At 41.6% G+C, this 20,308-nt stretch overlaps 1 protein-coding gene across 1 annotated transcript; it reads right to left on the reverse strand.

Moving 5' to 3' along the window:
* Nucleotides 1-1,459: 1,459 nt before the first annotated feature.
* Nucleotides 1,460-19,940, reverse strand: ASMT (acetylserotonin O-methyltransferase). Its single transcript, XM_006269055.3, has 8 exons — nucleotides 19,869-19,940; nucleotides 18,197-18,371; nucleotides 14,148-14,277; nucleotides 12,951-13,019; nucleotides 10,674-10,792; nucleotides 6,611-6,751; nucleotides 2,772-2,894; nucleotides 1,460-2,084 (listed from the first exon to the last, which is right to left on the reverse strand). Exons 1-8 carry the CDS (start codon nucleotides 19,938-19,940, stop codon nucleotides 1,873-1,875), a joined length of 1,041 nt encoding a protein of 346 aa, XP_006269117.1. The 3' UTR covers nucleotides 1,460-1,872.
* Between the last annotated feature and the right edge of the window lie 368 nt (nucleotides 19,941-20,308).

Here is a 20,308-nt window from a genome sequence, read left to right on the forward strand (position 1 = left end):
GGTGAGGAATTTAGGGTGGATGGCAACTTGGGCAGCAACGGCCACAAGATGATTGAGTTCAGGATCTTGAAAATAAGAAGGAAGGAGAGCAACACAGTACAGACCCTGGGCTTCCAGAAAGCAGTCTTTGACTGACTCAGGGAACTGATGGGTAGGTTCCCCTGGGAAGCCAATAATGTGCCTTTGTTGTGAAGCAGGCTAACAGCATACTGGGCTGCATTAGTTGGAGCTTTGCCAGCCAATCATGGGAAGTAATCATTTCCCTCTATTCAGTGGTGAGGCCATATCTAGAGTACTGTGTTCAGTTTTGGGTCCCCCCACTACAGAAAGGATGTAGACAAATTGGAGAGCAACAAAAATGGTTAGGGCATTGAGGCACATGACTTCTAAGCTATGGACAGGCATTCAAAAAGCCTGAGCCTAAATTGATTCAATCTTTGCATGTTAGTCTAACCTGGCCAGGCTACATCAGTTTTGTAACCAGACAGACATCCCAGAAATGCAGGCCCATGCCTGCAGTGACTCAGGCTAGAAGCCAGGGCCACTAGAGCAGCCCTCCCTTCCCTTGCACAGATCTAAGCTGAGGGGGACGTGGCCAGGCCCCAGCAGGATGCTGCAATTAGGAAGTGTCCCCCCCCTTCCTAAACAGCCCAGCAGGGAATGTTTATCCTATCACCTCTAACTCAGTGTTTATCACCCCATTAAGAAAACAGAGGGATGTTACCTGCCATCTGTTGATTCTACCCTTGTCCCATGCGCCACAGCTTGGAGGTAGCCAGCACGTGGTCTGCTGGCTAATGCTGAGAGGTGTCTGTGAGGGAAGGGGGAATGTCTGCTTAACAGAGAGTGTGGGGGGAGTAGAAGCCAGACAGATGCCTGCAGTCTCTGCTGGAGCTGCAGCCAGGGAGCAGAGGGGAGAGGCCAGCCCTGCTGTAGACCAGAGAGCCCCACTCAGTGCAGAGAGTATGCTGGGATGCTGGGGGAGTCTGATTTAATTTAAAGCAGCAAGGGGTAGGGGACCCTGTAAATGCTATCTTTCTGGGGACTATCAGAGCATTCAGTGGTACCCTGTACTAATGAGTGCCAGAGATTAAATGTGTACTATAGTGAAAAAATAATGTTATTAGTTTTTAATTTGCTACCTTTCATCATCATTGGCTACCCCTTGCTCCTATGGCTTGAAACAGTATTCAGGGATATTCAATCAAACTGGAAGGTCACAAATTGGGTGTTAAGTCTGTGTTGTGTCAGGGTTGATTGCAGTTTTACATAGAGTTTAAATTATAATTTGTTTGGGTAGGGATGATCCTGCCTCAGGCAGGGGGGTGGGACTAGATGACCTCTGGAGGTCCCTTCCAGCCTTACTTCTCTATAACTTTATGAAATCTTGACATGAGAGAATTTGCTTTTTTAACATTTTAGGGACTCCCACAGAATCTAAATGGATCTGATTTTAGTACAGAGGTAAGTTATATTTTTTTTCAGGAAAGAAACAATATAAACTGAACTTCAAAATAACAAGCTAAACTTGGGCAGAGTAGAAAAAGTATAAAATTGGACACAGTATAAACTGTATAAAAAGCAAGGAGTATAAATGTTCTATAATACATTGCTTTCAAATGATGCTTTTTGTTAAATGTGTATTAATGTCTCTTTTCCTAACCATTTAGGGTTCACAGTGAAAGGAAAGTTGTATTCAAGCTGCCAGACTGTCAATCCATATATGCTCAACATATGTAATTAGTGACTGTGCTAACATTGTATTGTTGCACAAAGAAATTGACTAGAGCTGGGATGACTATTGCTGCCTAATAAAAGCTTATCTCTTTATGCCATTTCTGTACCTAACAATAGTGAAGAAGAAACAGACAATTATTTTTTTCCTAAAATTGCATCATAGAGCTTTCCAGTTTTCTTGACTTGAACTTCTTTGAAGCCTGCCGCCCTAAGAAGGTTGCTGTACTCGGTTGATGTTTTTTCTTTCCCTTCAGCCTGTACGAGCATGTTCAAAGAATAGACCTGGGTATCCAAAGGTCCACTTTTGTCTTCATTCAGAAGTGTTTCGACCACCAGTACTCCACCCCCTGGTTGAATAAAGAGATTTAAAACATATGTTGATTTATAAATGGACAGAACCAAAGCTTATTTTCCAACTTCATGTTAAGGAACTAATCACTTAGAGACCAAACTTTACTAGAAGTACAATCATGTGTCATTGCTATAAAAGCTAATAAGATATCATTAGGAGCTGCATGCATCATTCTATTACGATGTGCCCTACAAAACAGACAGTGAAGGGAATCAAATAACTGTGATTCAAAAGTAATTTATTTTGGAGTTGTGATTACTCAGCACCTCTAAAGACCAGGTCCTAAAAGCCATAATTTCAAAGATATTTACAAACACATAAATATTCAGACAGGTACCTAATGATAACCCAGTATCTAACTTGCATTGGGAGAAAAGGGCCTGATTCAAAAAAGTATTACAGTTGTTGAATTCAAACCACTAATTTTGTATCAAAATGTCACCTATCTTCATCTTTAAGTTCATGTGAAAATCTACCTCCATATGTGGATAGTGAAGTGGCCAAAATTAGAAACCACCTGTGATTATTGTTTCTATCATCATCATCATCATTTTTCTTGTTGTTTAACTTGGTCATCACAAATTCATCATGCACTAAAAGCCCTTCATCCAAATGGCTGTTTAAAATAATACCTCAAACAAATGATGTGTTAAGTCCCTGTTTTTCAAAGAGGAAAACATACCAGGCTTGCAAACTTTGTGTATTTTTTCAAGGAGATGCATGCATTTGTCATCCGGCCAGTCATGCAGGATTCTAGCCAAAATGTAGAGGTCAGCTTCTGGAACTGGATCTTTAAAAAAATCTCCTGTACCAAAAAAACCCCAAAACAACCCCCCCCCCCCCCCCAAAAAAAAAGGAAAAAAAAAAATCTAATTAGGCAAGCATTTTAAATTCATGCATTGCAAGCAGTACAATTCCAAAGCTGTTCAAGGGACTTGGTGGGAAGCCATGTTTTTTTCCTGATTTTTCATGTTCCTAGTCAATGTTAAGTAGTCACTAACACTGAATAACAAAGATCGCAATGCAGTCTGGCAGTGTGGGGGATGTTTGTTCCTTTTTGAAAGTATGGCGTTCGATATTAGAGCATCAAAACATTTAAAAGAGATACCAAATACTTTGGAAAATATTTTAGTGTTTTAAAATTTCTCTGAAGAAATTAAAATTAATGTGCATAATGCAATTAAAAAAGGTGTAGGCCTCTTCATAAAGAAAAGGTTAGTTTTCACTTAGTTGAATATCAAATTAGTTCAACTTAAAATAGCCTCCAATCTAAGGAGGCATTCATGACCTAAAGGGCTAAGGACAGACATTCAAAAAGCCTGAGCCTGAATTGACTCAATCTTTGCAGGTTAGTCTAACCTGGCTGGGCTGAACCAGTTTGTAACCATACAGACATCCCCTCTGGACTGAAGAAATGCAGGTATACGCGTACAGTGGCTCAGGCTAGAAGCCGGGGGACTAGAGCAGCCCTCCTTTCCCTTCCACAGGGCTAAGCGGAGGAGGGGTATGGCCAGGCCACAGCAGGACACTGATTAGAGAGGGGTTCCCCCTCCCCCCTCACTGCTGCTGACCAGTGAGGGAGCTGGCAGGGAGTTACACGGCATTTACTTACACAGCAGGGAGTTACACAGGGAGTTCATAGCATTTATTAGCCCATCAAAATGAAACAAAAGCTTCTGTCATTGGTTCAATCTCTTCTTAAACACCTTTTTCCAAGGATGGAATGGAAGAACACTACCAGCTACCTGTTAGCTCCAAAAAGCCCTAAGCCAACATTGTCCTGTCTACCTTACACACACACCACTCAACATTAACTAGCATACCACATGCTGGCTATGGTCCATGCTCTGGGAGAGTGGGATACCTGCTTGAACAGGGAGTGGTGAAGGGGGATGGGGGCAGGAGGAAGCCAGGCAGAGGATGCTGTGCCTGCCATCTCTGCTGGAGCTCCAGTGAGGGAGGTGAGGGGCCAGTCTAGCTCTCTGGAGCAGAGAGCCCTGCCCAGGGCTGCAGGACAGACATTGCATAAACCAGTTTGACTGAAATCAGTTAAGTCTGATACCACATTCAACCAGGTTTATCTCAAGCTGGTTTCAGACACTTTCAAACTCGTTTATGTGCATAGAATGTCTGTTCTGTTACAGATTTAAACCAGTTTCTGATCAACCGGTTTATGTGTAATGTCTGTCCCTACCCCTGATGATTTACTGCCAGCATACTGAGCAAATCTACCAGTACTGGATAGTTGGTAATGACCTTTGCATATCTACTTGGGTACCGAACCCATATTGGCATTCTCTCTTTTTATTTCTGTCTCTGTGCTGCTGGACACCTGTCTCTGTCACTATTTCCTTGTATGCTTCACCTTCTCTCATCACAGTCCGTGGATATATATCACCTGTCACATTTCTCTTTGTTTCTAAGTCTTCCCTCCTTATCAACTTCTTTACCACTGGATCACTTGTCTCAGTTATGTGCTTTCTCATTGCAGAAAAAAAAAAATTGTTTCTATTTAAATAGTGAAAAATGAGCTACCTCGAACAAGGTTTCCCAATGCTCAGTTAACATTACAGTTCATAGAATCATAGAAGTCGGGTTGGAAGGGACCTTGTAGATCTTCAAGTCCGATCCCCTGCCTGCGCAGGAGGAAAACTGGGCTCAAATGACCCCAGCCAAGTAGGCATCGAGCCGCTTCTTAAAGACTCCCAGGGTAGGAGCCAGCACCACTTCCCTTGGAAGTTGGTTCCAGATCCTAGCCGCCCTAACTGTGAAGTAGTTCTTACGGGTGTCGAATCTAAACCTACTCTCCAACAACTTGTGGCCATTATTCCTTGTTATCCTGGGGCGCTAGGAGAAACAAGGTCTCCCCCAAACCCTTCTGGTCCCCCCTAGTGAGTTTATAGACAGTAAACCAGGTCCACCCTCAGTCTTCTCTTGTGACGGCTGAACAGGTTCAGGTCCCGTATCCTCTCACTGTAGGGTCTGCCCTGCTGTCCCCGGATCATGCGGGTGGCCCTCCTCTGGACCCTCTCAATGTTGTCCACATCCCTCTTGAAGTGGGGTGACTAGAACTGGACACAGTACTCCAGCTGTGGCCTGACCAGTTTCATGTAGAGAGGGAGGATCACCTCCTTGGCCCTATTTGAGATGCATCTGTGGATACACAATAGGGTCCGGTTAGCCCTGCCGACCGTGACCTCGCACGGTCGGCCCATGTTCATCTTGGAGTCAATGACGACTCCCAGATCCCTTTCTGCCTCCGTGCTTTCAATAAAGGAGTTTCCCATCTTATAAGTGTGCTGCTGGTTACTACTGCCCAAGTGCAGCACCCTGCACGTGTCAGTATTGAAACACATCCTGTTTTTGTTAGCCCACCCTTGCAACCTATCCAGGTCTTTCTGCAGTCTTTCCCTCTCTACTAGCGTGCCCACCTCACCCCAAATTTTGGTATCATCAGCAAATTTGAACAGGTTGCTTTTTACCCCATCGTCCAAATCTCTGATAAAGAAATTGAACATCACGGGCCCAAGGACCGAGCCCTGGGGGACTCCGCTGCCCACTTCCTCCAGGTCGAATATAACCCGTCCACCACCACCCCTCTGAGTATGACAATTGTCTCATATATTTTGGGATTTTGAAAAATTTGAAACCTATTACCTGTTAATTTTTATAAAAATCTGTATCTATACTAGGTCAAGACTCTCATTTATATCTATAAATTAAAATGGAAGTCTTGACCTAATGGAAGTGGACACAACTGACAGGCCCCTGAGCATGACCAACAGGAACTGGTCATGCAAGGGATTTTGAAGGACTAAACACCTGCCAGGGTCTCCAGATGGAGGATGAGTGACAACCTGTGAAGCTAGGCAGCATGTAAACTGTTAATTGTTTTAATACTTATTTTCTTTGAAATGCTTTTGCTTCTGAATGAATAGTATTTTGCTTTATGCACTGAAAAACTTTTTTGCTGTCTCTAACAGGTCAGGATTGCAGAGACTGAACTATGTCATCAGAACTGCTAAGGCAATCCCAGTGAATTTCAGGGGTTTGCAGCCAAAGACCCCAGTCTGGAGGGAGAGAATTAGGAGATTGCACACCAAGGAAAGTGGTATCTGAAAAACCAAGACCTAAATGAGGTGCCCTCAGGGTGACAATAAAAAATAGGTTCTGTGATATTAGCCTATATCTCTTCAGATGTAACATGGGCATTCTTCTGCACCTCTACAGTCCTACTACTACTCTCAGCTGTATTTCACTCTAGACCTACCACAACTTGGGGAAGCCATATGTGTACCATGTCTACCATATGATATCAGAAAAATGTTTTCTCCCTTTCTTTTTACATTGTTGCTTAATAGGGCATTTGTGTGTGCATTCTTGCCAATGTATAACTCAGCGTCACCCCAGTGAGTAATCAAGCAAAAATGCTTATATTGCTAGTTAAAATCCATCATAAACATGATCCCTCAACCATTTTTTTCTCTGCACGTGAACACACACAAAATGAACCAACTTTACCTTCATGGAACATTATCCGATGTTCCTCTGGGGGTATAAAACGCTCCTTTGCCACTTGTGCCACTTTAGGTAGGTCATAAATTGTGACTGTAGAATTTGGGTACAAAGAAATACATTCTTGGGCCAAGCCACCTGCACATCCTCATAGGGAAAGTAAAATAAGAGGTGTTTAAAGTTCAAATACATACATGGACAGAATTTTATATCACATCATCCTAAGAAATATGGACTGCAGTGAATTCAGCCTCAGAGCACCTTGTAAGTTAGGTTTTATTATCCATATCTTACAAAACAGGAAACTGAGATGATTTAGGGATAGTGAATCTTGCAGCTATGCACGGGGCTGGAAAAGATTACCCTTGACGTCCCTTCCAACACTATAATTTTATAAAGTACAAAAAAGATAAGTGACCTGCCCAATATTTCTCAGGAAACCTCTTGTCTACTCTGAAATACAATCCAGATCTCCCAACATCCAGTTCTGTGTTTTTGATAGTAGACTCTAAACAGTTGTATTTAAAAAGCAATGAAATTTGATGCAACTAAAACTGGTTAAATACTTGCATACAAAGAGATTTATTTTTCTCTTTGAAAACCAGTTTTCATTAACTACTCATTTTTTGTTTCGTGTTTTAAAAAGCAGTCCACAAACAGTTATTGATTTTCTTTGGGTTTTGCTTTTTATTACTGAAAACATAGGCTTCTCTAAACAAAAACTGTAGAAAACTGTTGGATAGCTAGTCATAACAATAAATATTTAATTCTTTTTCATAAAATCTTGACTTTTAAAAAAAAAAAAGAGAGAGAGAGAGATGGATCTGTTCAAAACTCCACAAAACAAGGATGTCTTTAATTATGATCCCTACCACCCCCCTACATCTTGAAATTTTTTTCCACTAGAAGTAGATATGACTAAAAGCCAAGGAATAAGTGGCCTACCATGTTAAAAGTCACTGTTAGCTATAATAAGACTAATAATTCTTTCTCCAGCAGTTAGGAAATCTTTTAACTTAATAATAATATGCAGAATTTATGTAGCCCTTTTCATACATAAATATCTAAACAGATAATGAAGTCATTATTGATATCCCCATTTTACAGATGGAAAAACTAAGGTACAGAGTGATGAAATGATCTGTCCAGCCGCAGTTCCAGAAACAGACCCAAGATCACTGCTCTCTTCTCAAGGCATAGAGTATCATAATTATCATGCTGGCTGTAGCAAGAATCTTATGAACATTTTTCTCCAAGCTGTCTTAATAAAACCTCTATATACCTCCCATTGCATTTCTAACAAAGAATAATGTTATATAAGAGAAATGCCATATTCATCCATGGCCAAAATAACCAGATTATCTAAAGATGAAAGATACAAGGGCTGTCAGTGCATTGCCTAACCTACTGTTCACTATTCAAAATAGTATTCATGGGGCAATATTGTTCAGTATTAGATTTTGTTTGGATTGTAGAACAAAACACAGAAAGGAAAGAAAGAGAAAGGGACTGTGCATTGATATTCACCTTAAGTGGCTTTCATTTGATATGGTTTTCTCAAGGTTTTATGTTAATGTTTTGCTCCCTTTAATAACAGACCCTTGAAAAACTTAACGCTAAACTGGCTGCTCTGCTGTGTGTTCTCTGTCCGTCATCCTACAAGCATGGGAGTTAAGTACTATGTAATTAGTCATAAGCATGAATCTCTGTGCAGTGATTATTTAACAGCAGCTTGATGCAAAAAGCACTGTAATCATTGGAATGATTCCTACTAACTCCTATAGATTTTGAATCAGATCCAAAAAGAGCATGGAAAGATTTTTCCTACATGGACAATGAAAAGAGAGAGAAGGATGGATGGGGACAAATTAGAACTCATGGCAAGTCTGACAACTTCTACAGCTTCCTTTAAATAAAGACTTGATACATACAGCAACCAACAACACTTTTGAATTCCCTTTTAATAAAAATACTGAGTATCTTCTGAGAAGTAGAGAACTGAAATCCCAAAGCAACAGCACAATTGTGCAATCTTCTAGGCTGATGGGAAATGGCAGGAGGAAGTAAAAACTTGTAATTAAAGTTGCAATGCAACAGTTTTGGAAAACTGCACTGTTCTGACCACATAGAGTTTCAGAATACGCTTGCTTAAAATTAGAATTAGATTGAATTTTCTGACAACATTTATTTTCTATGAAAAATTACTGGGTACGTCTACATGAGACGCTCAAAGCGCAGTTGACTAATCCTACTGCACATCAGCTCATTGTGGCAAAAACCAGGCTAATGTGCTACTGCACAGGAGAATTAGTCTATTGCGCATTAGGATCACATAAAAGATGTGCACCAGTACTACTGCACAATAATGCTGATCGTGGCGCATGAAGTTAATACCAATTATTATAATAACAATAATAATAATAATATGAGTAATTAATAATGGTAATTATAATATTAGTAATAACACGTACTAACTTTATGCACCATAATTATGGTGCATTAATGCACGTATAGACATTCCCACTGAGTATCAAAAAGGAAATGTTCTGCGATGCTAGTGTTAGAGTGGTGTTATAGCCATGATAGTCCAGGAATTATATTGGACAAACTTTCAAATACCAAACGACCTGAAGAATACTTCTTTGTATTCAAAGGCTCACCTAACTTTATTCCAACTATGCAGTTGGTCCACTAAAAGATACCACCCACACAAATCCTTGACTTTTGCATATTTATGTCCTATTTGGTTCTGACAAAAACCTTTTGACCACTATCTGGCAAATGTAAATGCCTGGTTTCCTGCCAGCTTGCTCATCAACATCCTACCTCTACAGTAGCCTGTACAACAGATTTGTGGGATTGCCTGGGTTCCTTGACAGCCCTGTGCAGTGGAGAGCTTGGATCTTCCAGGGCTACCATTGACCCAGGATTCCCAGGGAAAGCAGGAAGATTCAGAAACACTAAAGCATTCCCACTGAAGGAATGACTGTCTGTTTCCAAAACAAGATTTTGTCTTTTAGTTCTTAATAGTGATGAAATTATTTTTTGCAAAAGCTCAATATTTTTTAAGGATTTTCAAGGGAAGAAGAAAGTATGTTCATGGAACATGATTCAGGTAGGTACTTCTGTCCTGAAGTCTGTGAGTTTTCTCACTATGACTGATTTAGAACTGAGAACATGGAAGTTATGAAAGAAATTCACTCAAGAAAACTTTATCATCTAAGGGAGCTTCATAAACCAGACAGGGAGGATGAAGCAACTGAAAATATCTGCTGAATTCTGACAGTCATGTTTCTGGGCTGAACTTGCTGTATATTGGCAGAGGTTAGTTTCATATTACTCAAGGCTCCAGTAAAAAGTTATCCATATGAGTCAGAAAATCCTTGCAAGGAAAAATACTGTCTGTCTGGGGACTAATGAAAGCCTCTAAAGTTTGAGAGATGAGTGTGTCCAGGACACATTCACCTGATTTTGTTTCTGTTTTCTACATTTTTGAAAAATGGAAAAGCAAAAATAACCCACTCCCCTCAAAAAAAAAAAACTCACCCTGCAAAAATCCAAAGCAACCAACAAAAATCCAAAGCAACCAACTAACCAAGCTTCCCACTTAAGGAAGTAGAGCTGAAGACTGCCTGGTACTACAAATAATGACAGGAGTAAAATAGAGCTATAACAGTAACGCTGTTGGGGGTCAGAAGTGAATAGGCAATTTATCAACCTAAAAACACTGATGAAAGTGAAGGAGAAGAATAGCCTGGAAGCTGCTCTGGCAGTATTTATTAAGCAATGGAAGAAGAAAAATATGAAAACCTGACAAATCAACAAGGAGGAAAATAAGCTGCTATTTAGATATATGATGCTCTTCAGACAAAAAAATCATTTAGCTTTAAAGTGGTTTTACCATTCCCATATCTTTTTTTCTAATCTCCAGCAAAATATAAAAGTCTCCTCTTTTGATTTACTCGGGCAATCAGATCTGTCCTGCTTTTCCACTACTCCAGTACTTCATGCATGCAGTATTTTTTCATAGCTTAAAAAGGAGAAATGTCAATGTTGTAATGACACTTACCTCCTAGATCATAAATGTGGGTGAAAGGTGAAAGGTCAAATGCAGCAATTACATCTCTACCACATATACTCCATATTTCATTCAAACCATACATGAATTTGATCATCTCCTCTTCTGATCTAGTCATATGACAGAATATTATTTGTAGAACAAATACAGTACGACATGCTGTCTATAGTTTAATATGGGGCGGGCAAAATATGGCCCACAGGCCAAATCAGGCACGCCAGGCACTTTCAACCAGCCCACAGTGCCCATCAACAAATTGTGCCCTGCCCAGCACTTCCATCCACAAAGGTGGGAGCGAGGTGCCCACGCATATGCACACCCCCCAACATACCCTATTGCACCTTCCTCCCAGCCTCGTGGGTGGAAGGGCCCGGCCCCGCCAGCATGCAGCTTCTGGGCGGGGGTCCAGCCACCCCTATCAGAACCTGCTTGGCTTCCCCAGCATCCAGCTTGCTCTGGGCAGCAGGCAGGGAAGCGGCAGGGCAGGGCAGGGGTGGTAAAGCTGCAGCTGAGCAGTGCAGTGCAGAGACCACGCCCAGGGAGGTGGTGGGAGTGCAGACCTCGGCTGGGCAGGCTGTGGTTGTGGGGGAAAGTGTGGGGTGTGGGGACCCCTCATATACTCCCCCACATGGAGCGTAGCCTCCAATGTTGGCAGCAGCCGCAGGTGGGGTACTCAGGGTGCTCATGCCCAGCGCAGGTGCTGGCATCTGGCAGGTCACAGTTCCAGCCAGCGCTGTGGGCAGGAGTGAGGAGCACAGCTTGCTCAGCCATCTCTATTTGCAAGGGCTCCATGCAGCACGCCTGCACTCACACCGGGGAAGTCCTGTGCTGGAGCCGGCTGCCTTCCTCGCCCCTGCCGTGCACCGGAAGTGGAGGGAACTCCACCCCTTGCTTCCCCCTGGAGTCTAGCATGGGACTTCTCCCAGTGCGAGTGCGGGAGCTATAGGCATGCCACGCAGAGCCCCGACAATAGAGGTGGGCTGGGCAAACTGTGCTCCTCGCCCTCCATCTGCAGCGCTGACCAGAACCATGCCCTGCTGGGTGCCAGTGCTTGCACCAGGCCCAAGTGCCATAAGCCCCTCCACCTGCAGCTGCTGCCAGCAGCAGGGGCTGTGCACCATGTGGGGGAGTGTGGGAGGATCCCACACCTCCATCCCTCTCACATCTCCCACCCTACTCCCACAATCTCCACTGACACATACACACCCGAATATACCCTATGCCCCCTCCACACATAGTCACGCCCCCTCACAGCCCCCCCACACTCCCCACACCTCACCATATACCCACACCTCATTATACACATCCCCACACCCTACTATGTAAACACCCCCAACCACCCCCCTACCCCACACACACAATATACAAGAGTAAGATTTTATTTTTGAGTTATTATGCAATCACCTCTATATACACTATGCAAAATGAAGCATGACAAAAATATTTTTTGTAATAAAATTAAAATATGTTATAGTAGGTGTTTGGCTTTTAGTGTATTATTTGTTTTTTTTCCGGTTTTAAGATGCAACCCACACTCCCCACAAAAGGAGTATTGGGGAGGACCCAAGGGCAGGGACTTCCAGTGGCAAAGGTCAGGGGTTAGGGGAGGGACTTTTGGTCCCAATATGGCAACTGGGAGCAGGGCAACTGTAAATGCAGGGCTACCCATGTGGCCCTTGACAGCTCACCAAAACTCATTAAGTGGCCCTCCAGCCAAAATAATTGCCTGCCCCTGGTCTAGTATTACATAATTCTTTTATAACTCTTGACTTGAATACTAAGCTCTAACTATTATCCTGTTTGCACAGTAAGGTATTTTTGACACTGCAGAATGTCATTTATATTTCTATAGCTTAAAAAAAACAACAAGAAATTTATTACCGTAGGTAAGGTAAGAACCTTTTAATGAGGAAGTAAAGTAAAATAGTTAATGCACTTATCAGTTACCAATTTTTTGTTGCTAAACCTAATGGCTCCCAGATGTTTTTAAGTCAGACTTTTCCATTGTAATGAATGGTGTCCATGACAATTTTTTCACAATGGATTGCACATACAAATGTTGTGCTTACATAAGATGATGAGAAGCATGCTGCAAATCCCAGAGAGCTTCAAAACAGGACACCACTGAAATGGAGGGTACTACAGGATTTTTCATATGAATGGAACTAATTATCATAGCATTATCATATTTCATAATTGAAATTAATAGAAAACCATCATCCACATTAAAGATAAGCATACAACTCCCAGCATTCTATTAATTATTACCTGTAGACAGCCCCAAAGAGATCTTTCGATGAAATGCCAAATGCTCTCTCATACTGATTTTTCCCTTCTCTTTAGGACAAAAAAAAAGGTAAAATCTTATATTTTATATTTTAAATTTATACTGATTTTTTTTTTTTTGGTCTTAACTGTCTATAGCTGTTGCAACATAAGCTTATTAATATACATATTTCATCATGATACAAAGGAAGTACTTGTATCAGTGCATATATGATTCTTTTTCTAATCACCCTAACCACCCTGAAAGCCATACTTGGGAGTCAGGAAATAATTTTACCCCATGGTTAGATTGGTATGCACTGTCCGGATGTTTGCCTTACTTTGTAGCTGGTACCTCTTGAGTGTATATTGACAATATTTTATAGAAGCAGGACATTGCCTGCTGTGGTTCCCCTGGTTTACCTGTGGAAGGTCAGGGTGTTACATCAATTTGGTGTCAGGGTTGAGGATAGTCTTATGGAGAGTTTAGATTATGGATTTGTATGGGATGGTTTGGATGGGGCTGATCCTGCTTCAGGCTGGGGGCTGGACTAGATGACCTCTAGAGGTCCCTTCCAGCCCTACTTATCTATGAACCTGAGAGCCTTACAAAAGATTCTGAAAGGAAAAATATGTTTCAGTTATTGTTATTGCATATTCATACTGGGGCATCACTTAAAGTGAAGGAATGCAACTGATATTTTTTATACCAAAGATTGTGGGCGAAATCCCCACCTGGTGTATATTGACATAACTGCATTAGCATCCACAGTGAAGCGGATCCAATAGAGGCTGCCATCCCTCTTCATTTTCTTCTGCTTTTGCAACAGAATCCATTAGGGATTGTGCAGCCATCCATCACTATCACTATTCATTATCATACTTCACTGAGGGCCTCCTTCAGCAAAAGCTGTTATGATTAACTGCCCCTCCTTGGGGCACAGAATATAAGCATGGTAAAATAGTCTGTTTCTGGACTCTTTAGTGAATTCATCTGCTGGCAAAAATGAGCACATGCAGTAATAATAATAATAATACTTAGTGCTACAAAGTACTTTCCAAACAATTAGCACTCAGTATCTTCATTTTCTCTTGTTTCCCCAGACACTTTTTCAGAAGCAGCTTCACAATGCAGCAAAGTGGTTTCTTGCAACACTGGAGCATAATTTTGCACCGTGACATAAGCATGCCTTTTCTTACCTCACAGCATCTGTCAAGTAGTGCCAGCATAGGTAGACAGTCTTGGAGTAGTACATCATATTATGATACAGAGACTTGGGACTTGCTTTTGCAAGGTAGAGGTTGGAAAGTTCTGTGTTTCTGTAAAAGACTAAAAGAACAAGAGAAGACACATTGGCTAAGTACAGACAGTCAAAAAGCCCAAGGTGGAATACATCCTATCTTCACAGGTTTCTCTAAAGTGCATAGCTGGAACTGATAATGAATTGAACTCATGTTCAATTTTCCTCCCACCTGTGGCAGTGGTGGCGCCAAGCCTCTTGGCAGCGTGGGGAAGGGGGGTTTCCCCTTGGCTCTCCACAATAGGACAGACAACCTGGCAAGGGCCTGGCAACCAGGGTTGGGGCAGGGGTGCTCTGTTGCTTCGCTCCTCCCCTCCCCCTCTCCCCCACTGTTGCCCCACAGGGCAGACAGGTGCAGGCAGGACACAGGCTAGGGAGCAGAGGCAGAGGCTTTGCTGCCTCAGGTCGGTGACAGCTCTGGGAGTGGGTCTGGAGTGACAGAGCATGAGCCATGTTCCAGCAGGCTGCCCTATAAGAGAGGTTTGCAGGGGGCCACAAAGCATCTTGGGATGCTGTGAGACTGTGGGGTAACTTGAGTAAGGAAGGGATGTGAGACAGAAGTTCAATAGACTGGTTCAACCGGAATCAGTTAAGTCTGATACTACATCCATCTAGGTCTATTTTAAACCATGTTCTGCCATTTTGAAACTGGTCTGCATGCCCTGAACTTCTGGTCTGTTACCAGTTTAAAATGGTTTCCAACCACTTCTACCGGTTTATGTGCAATGTCTGTCCCTAGCCATTGTGATCATTTACAAGCTGTCTCTGTGCCCTGGCTGCTTGAAAAGTTTTTATTTATTTTTTTTATATATATTATGTATTTATGTATAGTTTTGTTCTGAAACTGTTTGCTAAATCTAATCTCATTCATAAGCTACACAATTTTGGTGAGCAAAAAAATTCCCCTAGCTCTCCTTGTGAAGCCATCTGTTGACCTTGAATTTCAGTACCTTATTGAGGTAGTTATCTCATACATGCAAAGCAATGAGAGCTAGAGCTCCTTGTCTGTATTGGTTGGGTATGAGGTTACTAAACATTTTAAAATCCTTGTTAAAGGGGACTATAGGAAATTCACATTCAAATCAATTAAAGGACCTCTAGGCTTCAAGGGCCAGATTTAAACTAGTCACTTAGCCCTCCAATCAATCAAAAACTAAACAGGTGTCTGACCCCAGGAGAAGAATCCACAGGCAAATATCTAGCATTCCTGTACAGTGAGTAGAAGAGGATAAGCACCTGGATTCTGTATGCAGAGCACAAGGACAAGGGTTTTTCTGTTTTGTTTTGTTTTGTTTTCAAGACTAAGAGGTTTCAAGCTTACATCTCCTCTCCCACAAGGCTACGGACAGAAGTTACACGTAAACCGGTGTAAGTGATCAGAAACCAGTTCAAATCTATAACACAACAAGAGACTGCTTTAAATACCAGGATACAACTGCCCAGTAACTCAAATCCAGTAGCAAGGATGAAGGAGTCAATTAAATTATTCCATAGCTGAGTTAAGACATACTTCGGAGATGTGGGAGATGTGGGTTGGAGTCCCCATAAGGTAAGAAGGTGTCCAACTTCCTGGGCACCTATTTTAATCACTATTATAATCAAGGTTATTGTGCAAAATATAGGAGCTCTGCAGCAGCACACATGTAGATGCTGCCCTGCTGGCTGGGGCACAAGGGTGTTTCAGTATGAGGGCCACCTGCTGGCAAGCCCCCCACTGAAGCTCCCTTGTGCCCCAGCCAGACCTTCCACAACACACTGAGCCAGGGAGAGCAGCCCCCAGGGCTCCCTACCAGCCAAGGATGCTTTGCCCATGTGCTGCGCCTGAATAAAGTGCAACACTTATTACTCTAGAGTTAATTGCTCCCAGGCTCTGGTTCAAACAGCGCACCCAGGAACAATTAACTTTGGAGCAATAAGTTCTGCAGTTTATTCAGGCACTGTAATTGCATGTGTAGACATGCCCTGTACAGAATGCAATACTGTCACTGTGACGTAGGCATACTGGAGCATGCCTAATGGACTGAGCTTTTCTGGAAACTTAATTGACTCTCCAGCACCAAGCTGTATCTCGAGAGCTTAGGTGGGAGTTACGCACCCAGGTGATCAAACTGGATTATTTCTAAGCACAGTCTGAAGCCCAAAAGTAGGTACCTAGAGAAATCCATAGTTCAAAATGAAGGCACGGACAAAACTTAGATGCTCAGTGTGTTTTGTAGCCATTGAAGCTGGGTCAATTTGGATCACTCATTGGAATTTAGGCACCTAAATTATACCCAACTTCTGGTTCAACACCTAGAAAACGATATTCATCTAAATCTATTCCTGGACTCTATAGAAATCTGAATCCTGGCCCCGAGGATGGTTTCCATAGATATTTCTTAGGTGACCTTCTGCCACAGAAAGAAAAAGGCTGAGCTGGGGAGTTTCCTAGCAGAATGGTTGCTGCTTCAGCTAAGTCCCTGAAGCCAGGCTCCACATTTTAACAGACTTGTACGTGTAGAAAAAACAGCCAGAATATCTATACTACAACAACTCCCTGCATAAATACCCCTAATCCAGAACAAGATATTTTTCAATTTAACTTAATCCACTTTGAAGCTATAACAAACACTTTTTCTGAAACAAGAACATCCATATGAGAAAGTGTTGGAAAGTATTGAATTAATACATTCATACCCTATTTCATCTTGGAGTAACAAGCCCTGAAAGAGGATGTTATAATACAAGTTAAAATGCTTAGATATTTATATTGTGCTAGTGGTCTCTCTATTACGTGGACACGTAGCAGTAAGCACCAATACAAATACCGTATTTACTTAAATAAATGACCTTAATTATAAAATGACCCCCCAAATGATTAGATTCTATATATAGAATATTTATAAATTTGTTATAATTTTCCAGGTATAGAATCTAGTAACTGAAGGTTTGCCTTGACTTGGTCTACCTCCCACTGCTACAGCAGGGAAAATTAACCTGGGGTGTCAGGTAGGCCTTTGTACTCTGCTTCCTCCCAACTTTTTCCCCTAGCAGCCCTTTCCCCATCTCCTTACTCTCAGACTCACCCACTTCTCTCTCTGCTCTGGCCATTCAGCAGCTGGGAGCAGGGGAACAGCCAGCACGAAGCTTCTGGATGCTGAATGAACAGAACTTGGGAGGGCAGGTTGGTACAGAGCCCCCTCACCTCATGGACCTGATCCAGCTCTCCCCATGGTAGCTGGGGGAGACCGAGAGGCAAGGTGGGGGACCTTCTCCCTCAGCTCTGGCCATTCAGCAACCAGAAGCTCTGTCCCCTCCCACATCCTCCTCCCTCACTGACAGCCCCAGAGTTGCCTCAGGTAGGGCAGGGCTGGGGAGAGGGATGGTTCGCCAAAGCACCCCTCCCTGTTGGTCTGGGCTGCTGTAGGCTGGCTCCAACCCCACCTCTCCCTCTCCCACCTCCTCGATCCAACAGTTGAATGGGGAGAATAACTCTAACTCATGGCACTTTACATAAAATGCCATGAGTTAGAGTGGTGCCCTAACATCTGTCTGTGTCCACGGTGTTCATTAACCATCTTGCACTCTCTCATTCCTTTATACCTTCTTATCCAGTGGTGCCCTAACATCTGTCTGTGTCATTGGTGTTCATTGAACATCTTGCACTCTTTCATTCCTTTACACCTTCTTATCCACAGGGTAATTTAAATAACCTCTGAATTTTGTCTCATAAATTAAACTGTTGCTTAGGAGAGGGGAGAAAGTACTATGTACAGGTACTTGTTTTATTCTCTTAGCTGGCCACCATCCCAGTTCAGTTTTTAGAACTCTATTGCAGCAGAAGTCATGTTGCTACTCATGTCTCATTCTAACATTTTTGTTTTTAATCCTACAACTCAGCTTCCCACCTGGTGTTAAATAAAATCTTTAAAACCAATCTTTAGTCACATCCCTTTGAGACAGTGTTACCTCCTTCACTGTTCAGTTCGACTCTTAATAGCTTTAACCCCACACAGGTATCAAGTAATCTTTCCATTCCAGTGGTACTGGTGCCCAAACGCCCAGCAATGACATCTGAAGATAGGGGCTCTTCTGATTCTAGCAGTAGATCAAATACTCCCAATTCACAGGCAGTAAACATAGTCTGGAAGCAAATAAAGGAGCATGAGGCTGAAATAAGAGGAAGTATTATCAGCAGCTATATTGCTGATAAGCAGCTATTGATCACCTATCACCTATTGATCAGCAGTTTGATATGCAAGAGTAATTTACAAAAACAATGATAAAACCCCATTAAAATGTTTTCTAGATAAGAAAATGCTGTGATTGACCTGCAGTTGCTTTGAGCACTGATACCAGTGCTTGATTTGTACTGCTTTTTTTCATTTCTGTTCCTTGTTGACTGCTATCAAGTAAATACTTGTATGTGAAGCCCAGGTATTGTGTATACATTTTCTTGACTTTATAGGATTAGAGCAAACCCCAAATCCCTGTTCTATAATGAAAGGGTCAAAGAGGTGATATATTAGAAAAAAAGAGGAAAAAGCCTTGTATACAAAAGCCAGAACAATCCTGGAACCTTTTGACATACGTACATTGCCTAAGCTCAAGTTAAACCACATCACTTATGGCTAACAAAGTCATAATTCTTAGATGTTATACACTATTTAAGACAAATCCTTTTAAAGTGCTGTAAAAAGGGTGGCAATACTAACCTCATTATTGTCATAGTACGTTATGAATACCCCCAGAATTCTCCCAGCCCCTTTCAGAGATAATTCTATGCAGCCTGAAACTAAACTATTTTGAGATGCTTTTAAATTGTGTTTTGATCACAAATTTGAATGGTGTTGGCCACACACCACTTCCCTGAGTGCTTACAAAACTCTGCTGGAGCTGGCTCATATTTTTTCCCTTTCAATGACAGTTGAGAGGAAAGTCTTTGAGCATTTCTTCCTATGACACCTGTTCTTTATTTTGCCACTGTCCTTTGACAAAGCAGGATATATTACCGACTTATTCAAATAATACCCTGAAGAATTCTTACAAAAAATATAGATGCAATCACTAAGTTTCTACCTTTGCTTTCTTCCCATAATGGTTCTGGAAAGAAAAGTAATAAACTAGATGAGTTCCCCCCCACCTATCAATTAATGTAATTTGCCAAAGTATATAATTAAGCCATTATGTATTGTCTGCTACTTAGCAACTATAGATAAAGAAAAGTCACTAAAGAATGCTTTTCTAAAACCTCATTGCTTGATGCTGGGTATTGCAAAATCTAACCCAGAGATTTGCATCCAAAGCAAACGTCTAAAACAATGTCTCAGAGAAATTCTGTTGTGAGCAATTTTATGTAACAAAACCTTATTTGTAGGGTTTTATATTCAGACAGCTCAAGTAAATACTCAATTTGCCCAAACCTCCTAAAATCAGGGGATTACAAACAATTGTTCATAATGGTCTGTGACATCTCTCTGAAATTTTTCTAAAAACTTCCTTTATACCTATTTAAAACTGGGATCACTTTTATTCAGTCTACTTCTTTCTCATGGTTTTAATTAAGCCTGTAAAGGATATTTGAAACCGTCTACCATCCTTGTTTTAGTATCTTATCCAAGTGTTATTTTGTAATTCTTACCTTTGAGAAAAAAAATCCATGGTTGTATTGAAATAAGATCTGAGGATAATTAAGGTCTTCTGCAGAGTCCATTTTCCTTCAATACTCTGTGACAGATCCTCTAGGCTTCTTTATTTAAATAAGCCTCTTTTCCACTAGGCACAGATCACTCTGGGTAGTTGACTTAATCTTATTAGTTGTGAGAAAGCAAAGCTATGTTACAAAACACATTACTCAAAGAATTTTCTTCATACAGTTACTTATCTTAGGTTTATCATTGTTCTTTGAGTCTCTGTTTTAAAGGAGCAGAGTAGAGAAGCGCTGGCAATTATACTTGAAATAGTACTTGAAAATGAAAAATTACAGAAAGTGAAATAGAAATAATTGGAGAAAAGCATTTACAATATCAGAACTTGAATTCTGCATACAATGTTATGGTTTACCAAGTGTTAGGAGAATAG

Source organism: Alligator mississippiensis, chromosome 1, assembly GCF_030867095.1.
Source record: "Alligator mississippiensis isolate rAllMis1 chromosome 1, rAllMis1, whole genome shotgun sequence".
Taxonomy (NCBI): domain Eukaryota; kingdom Metazoa; phylum Chordata; order Crocodylia; family Alligatoridae; genus Alligator; species Alligator mississippiensis.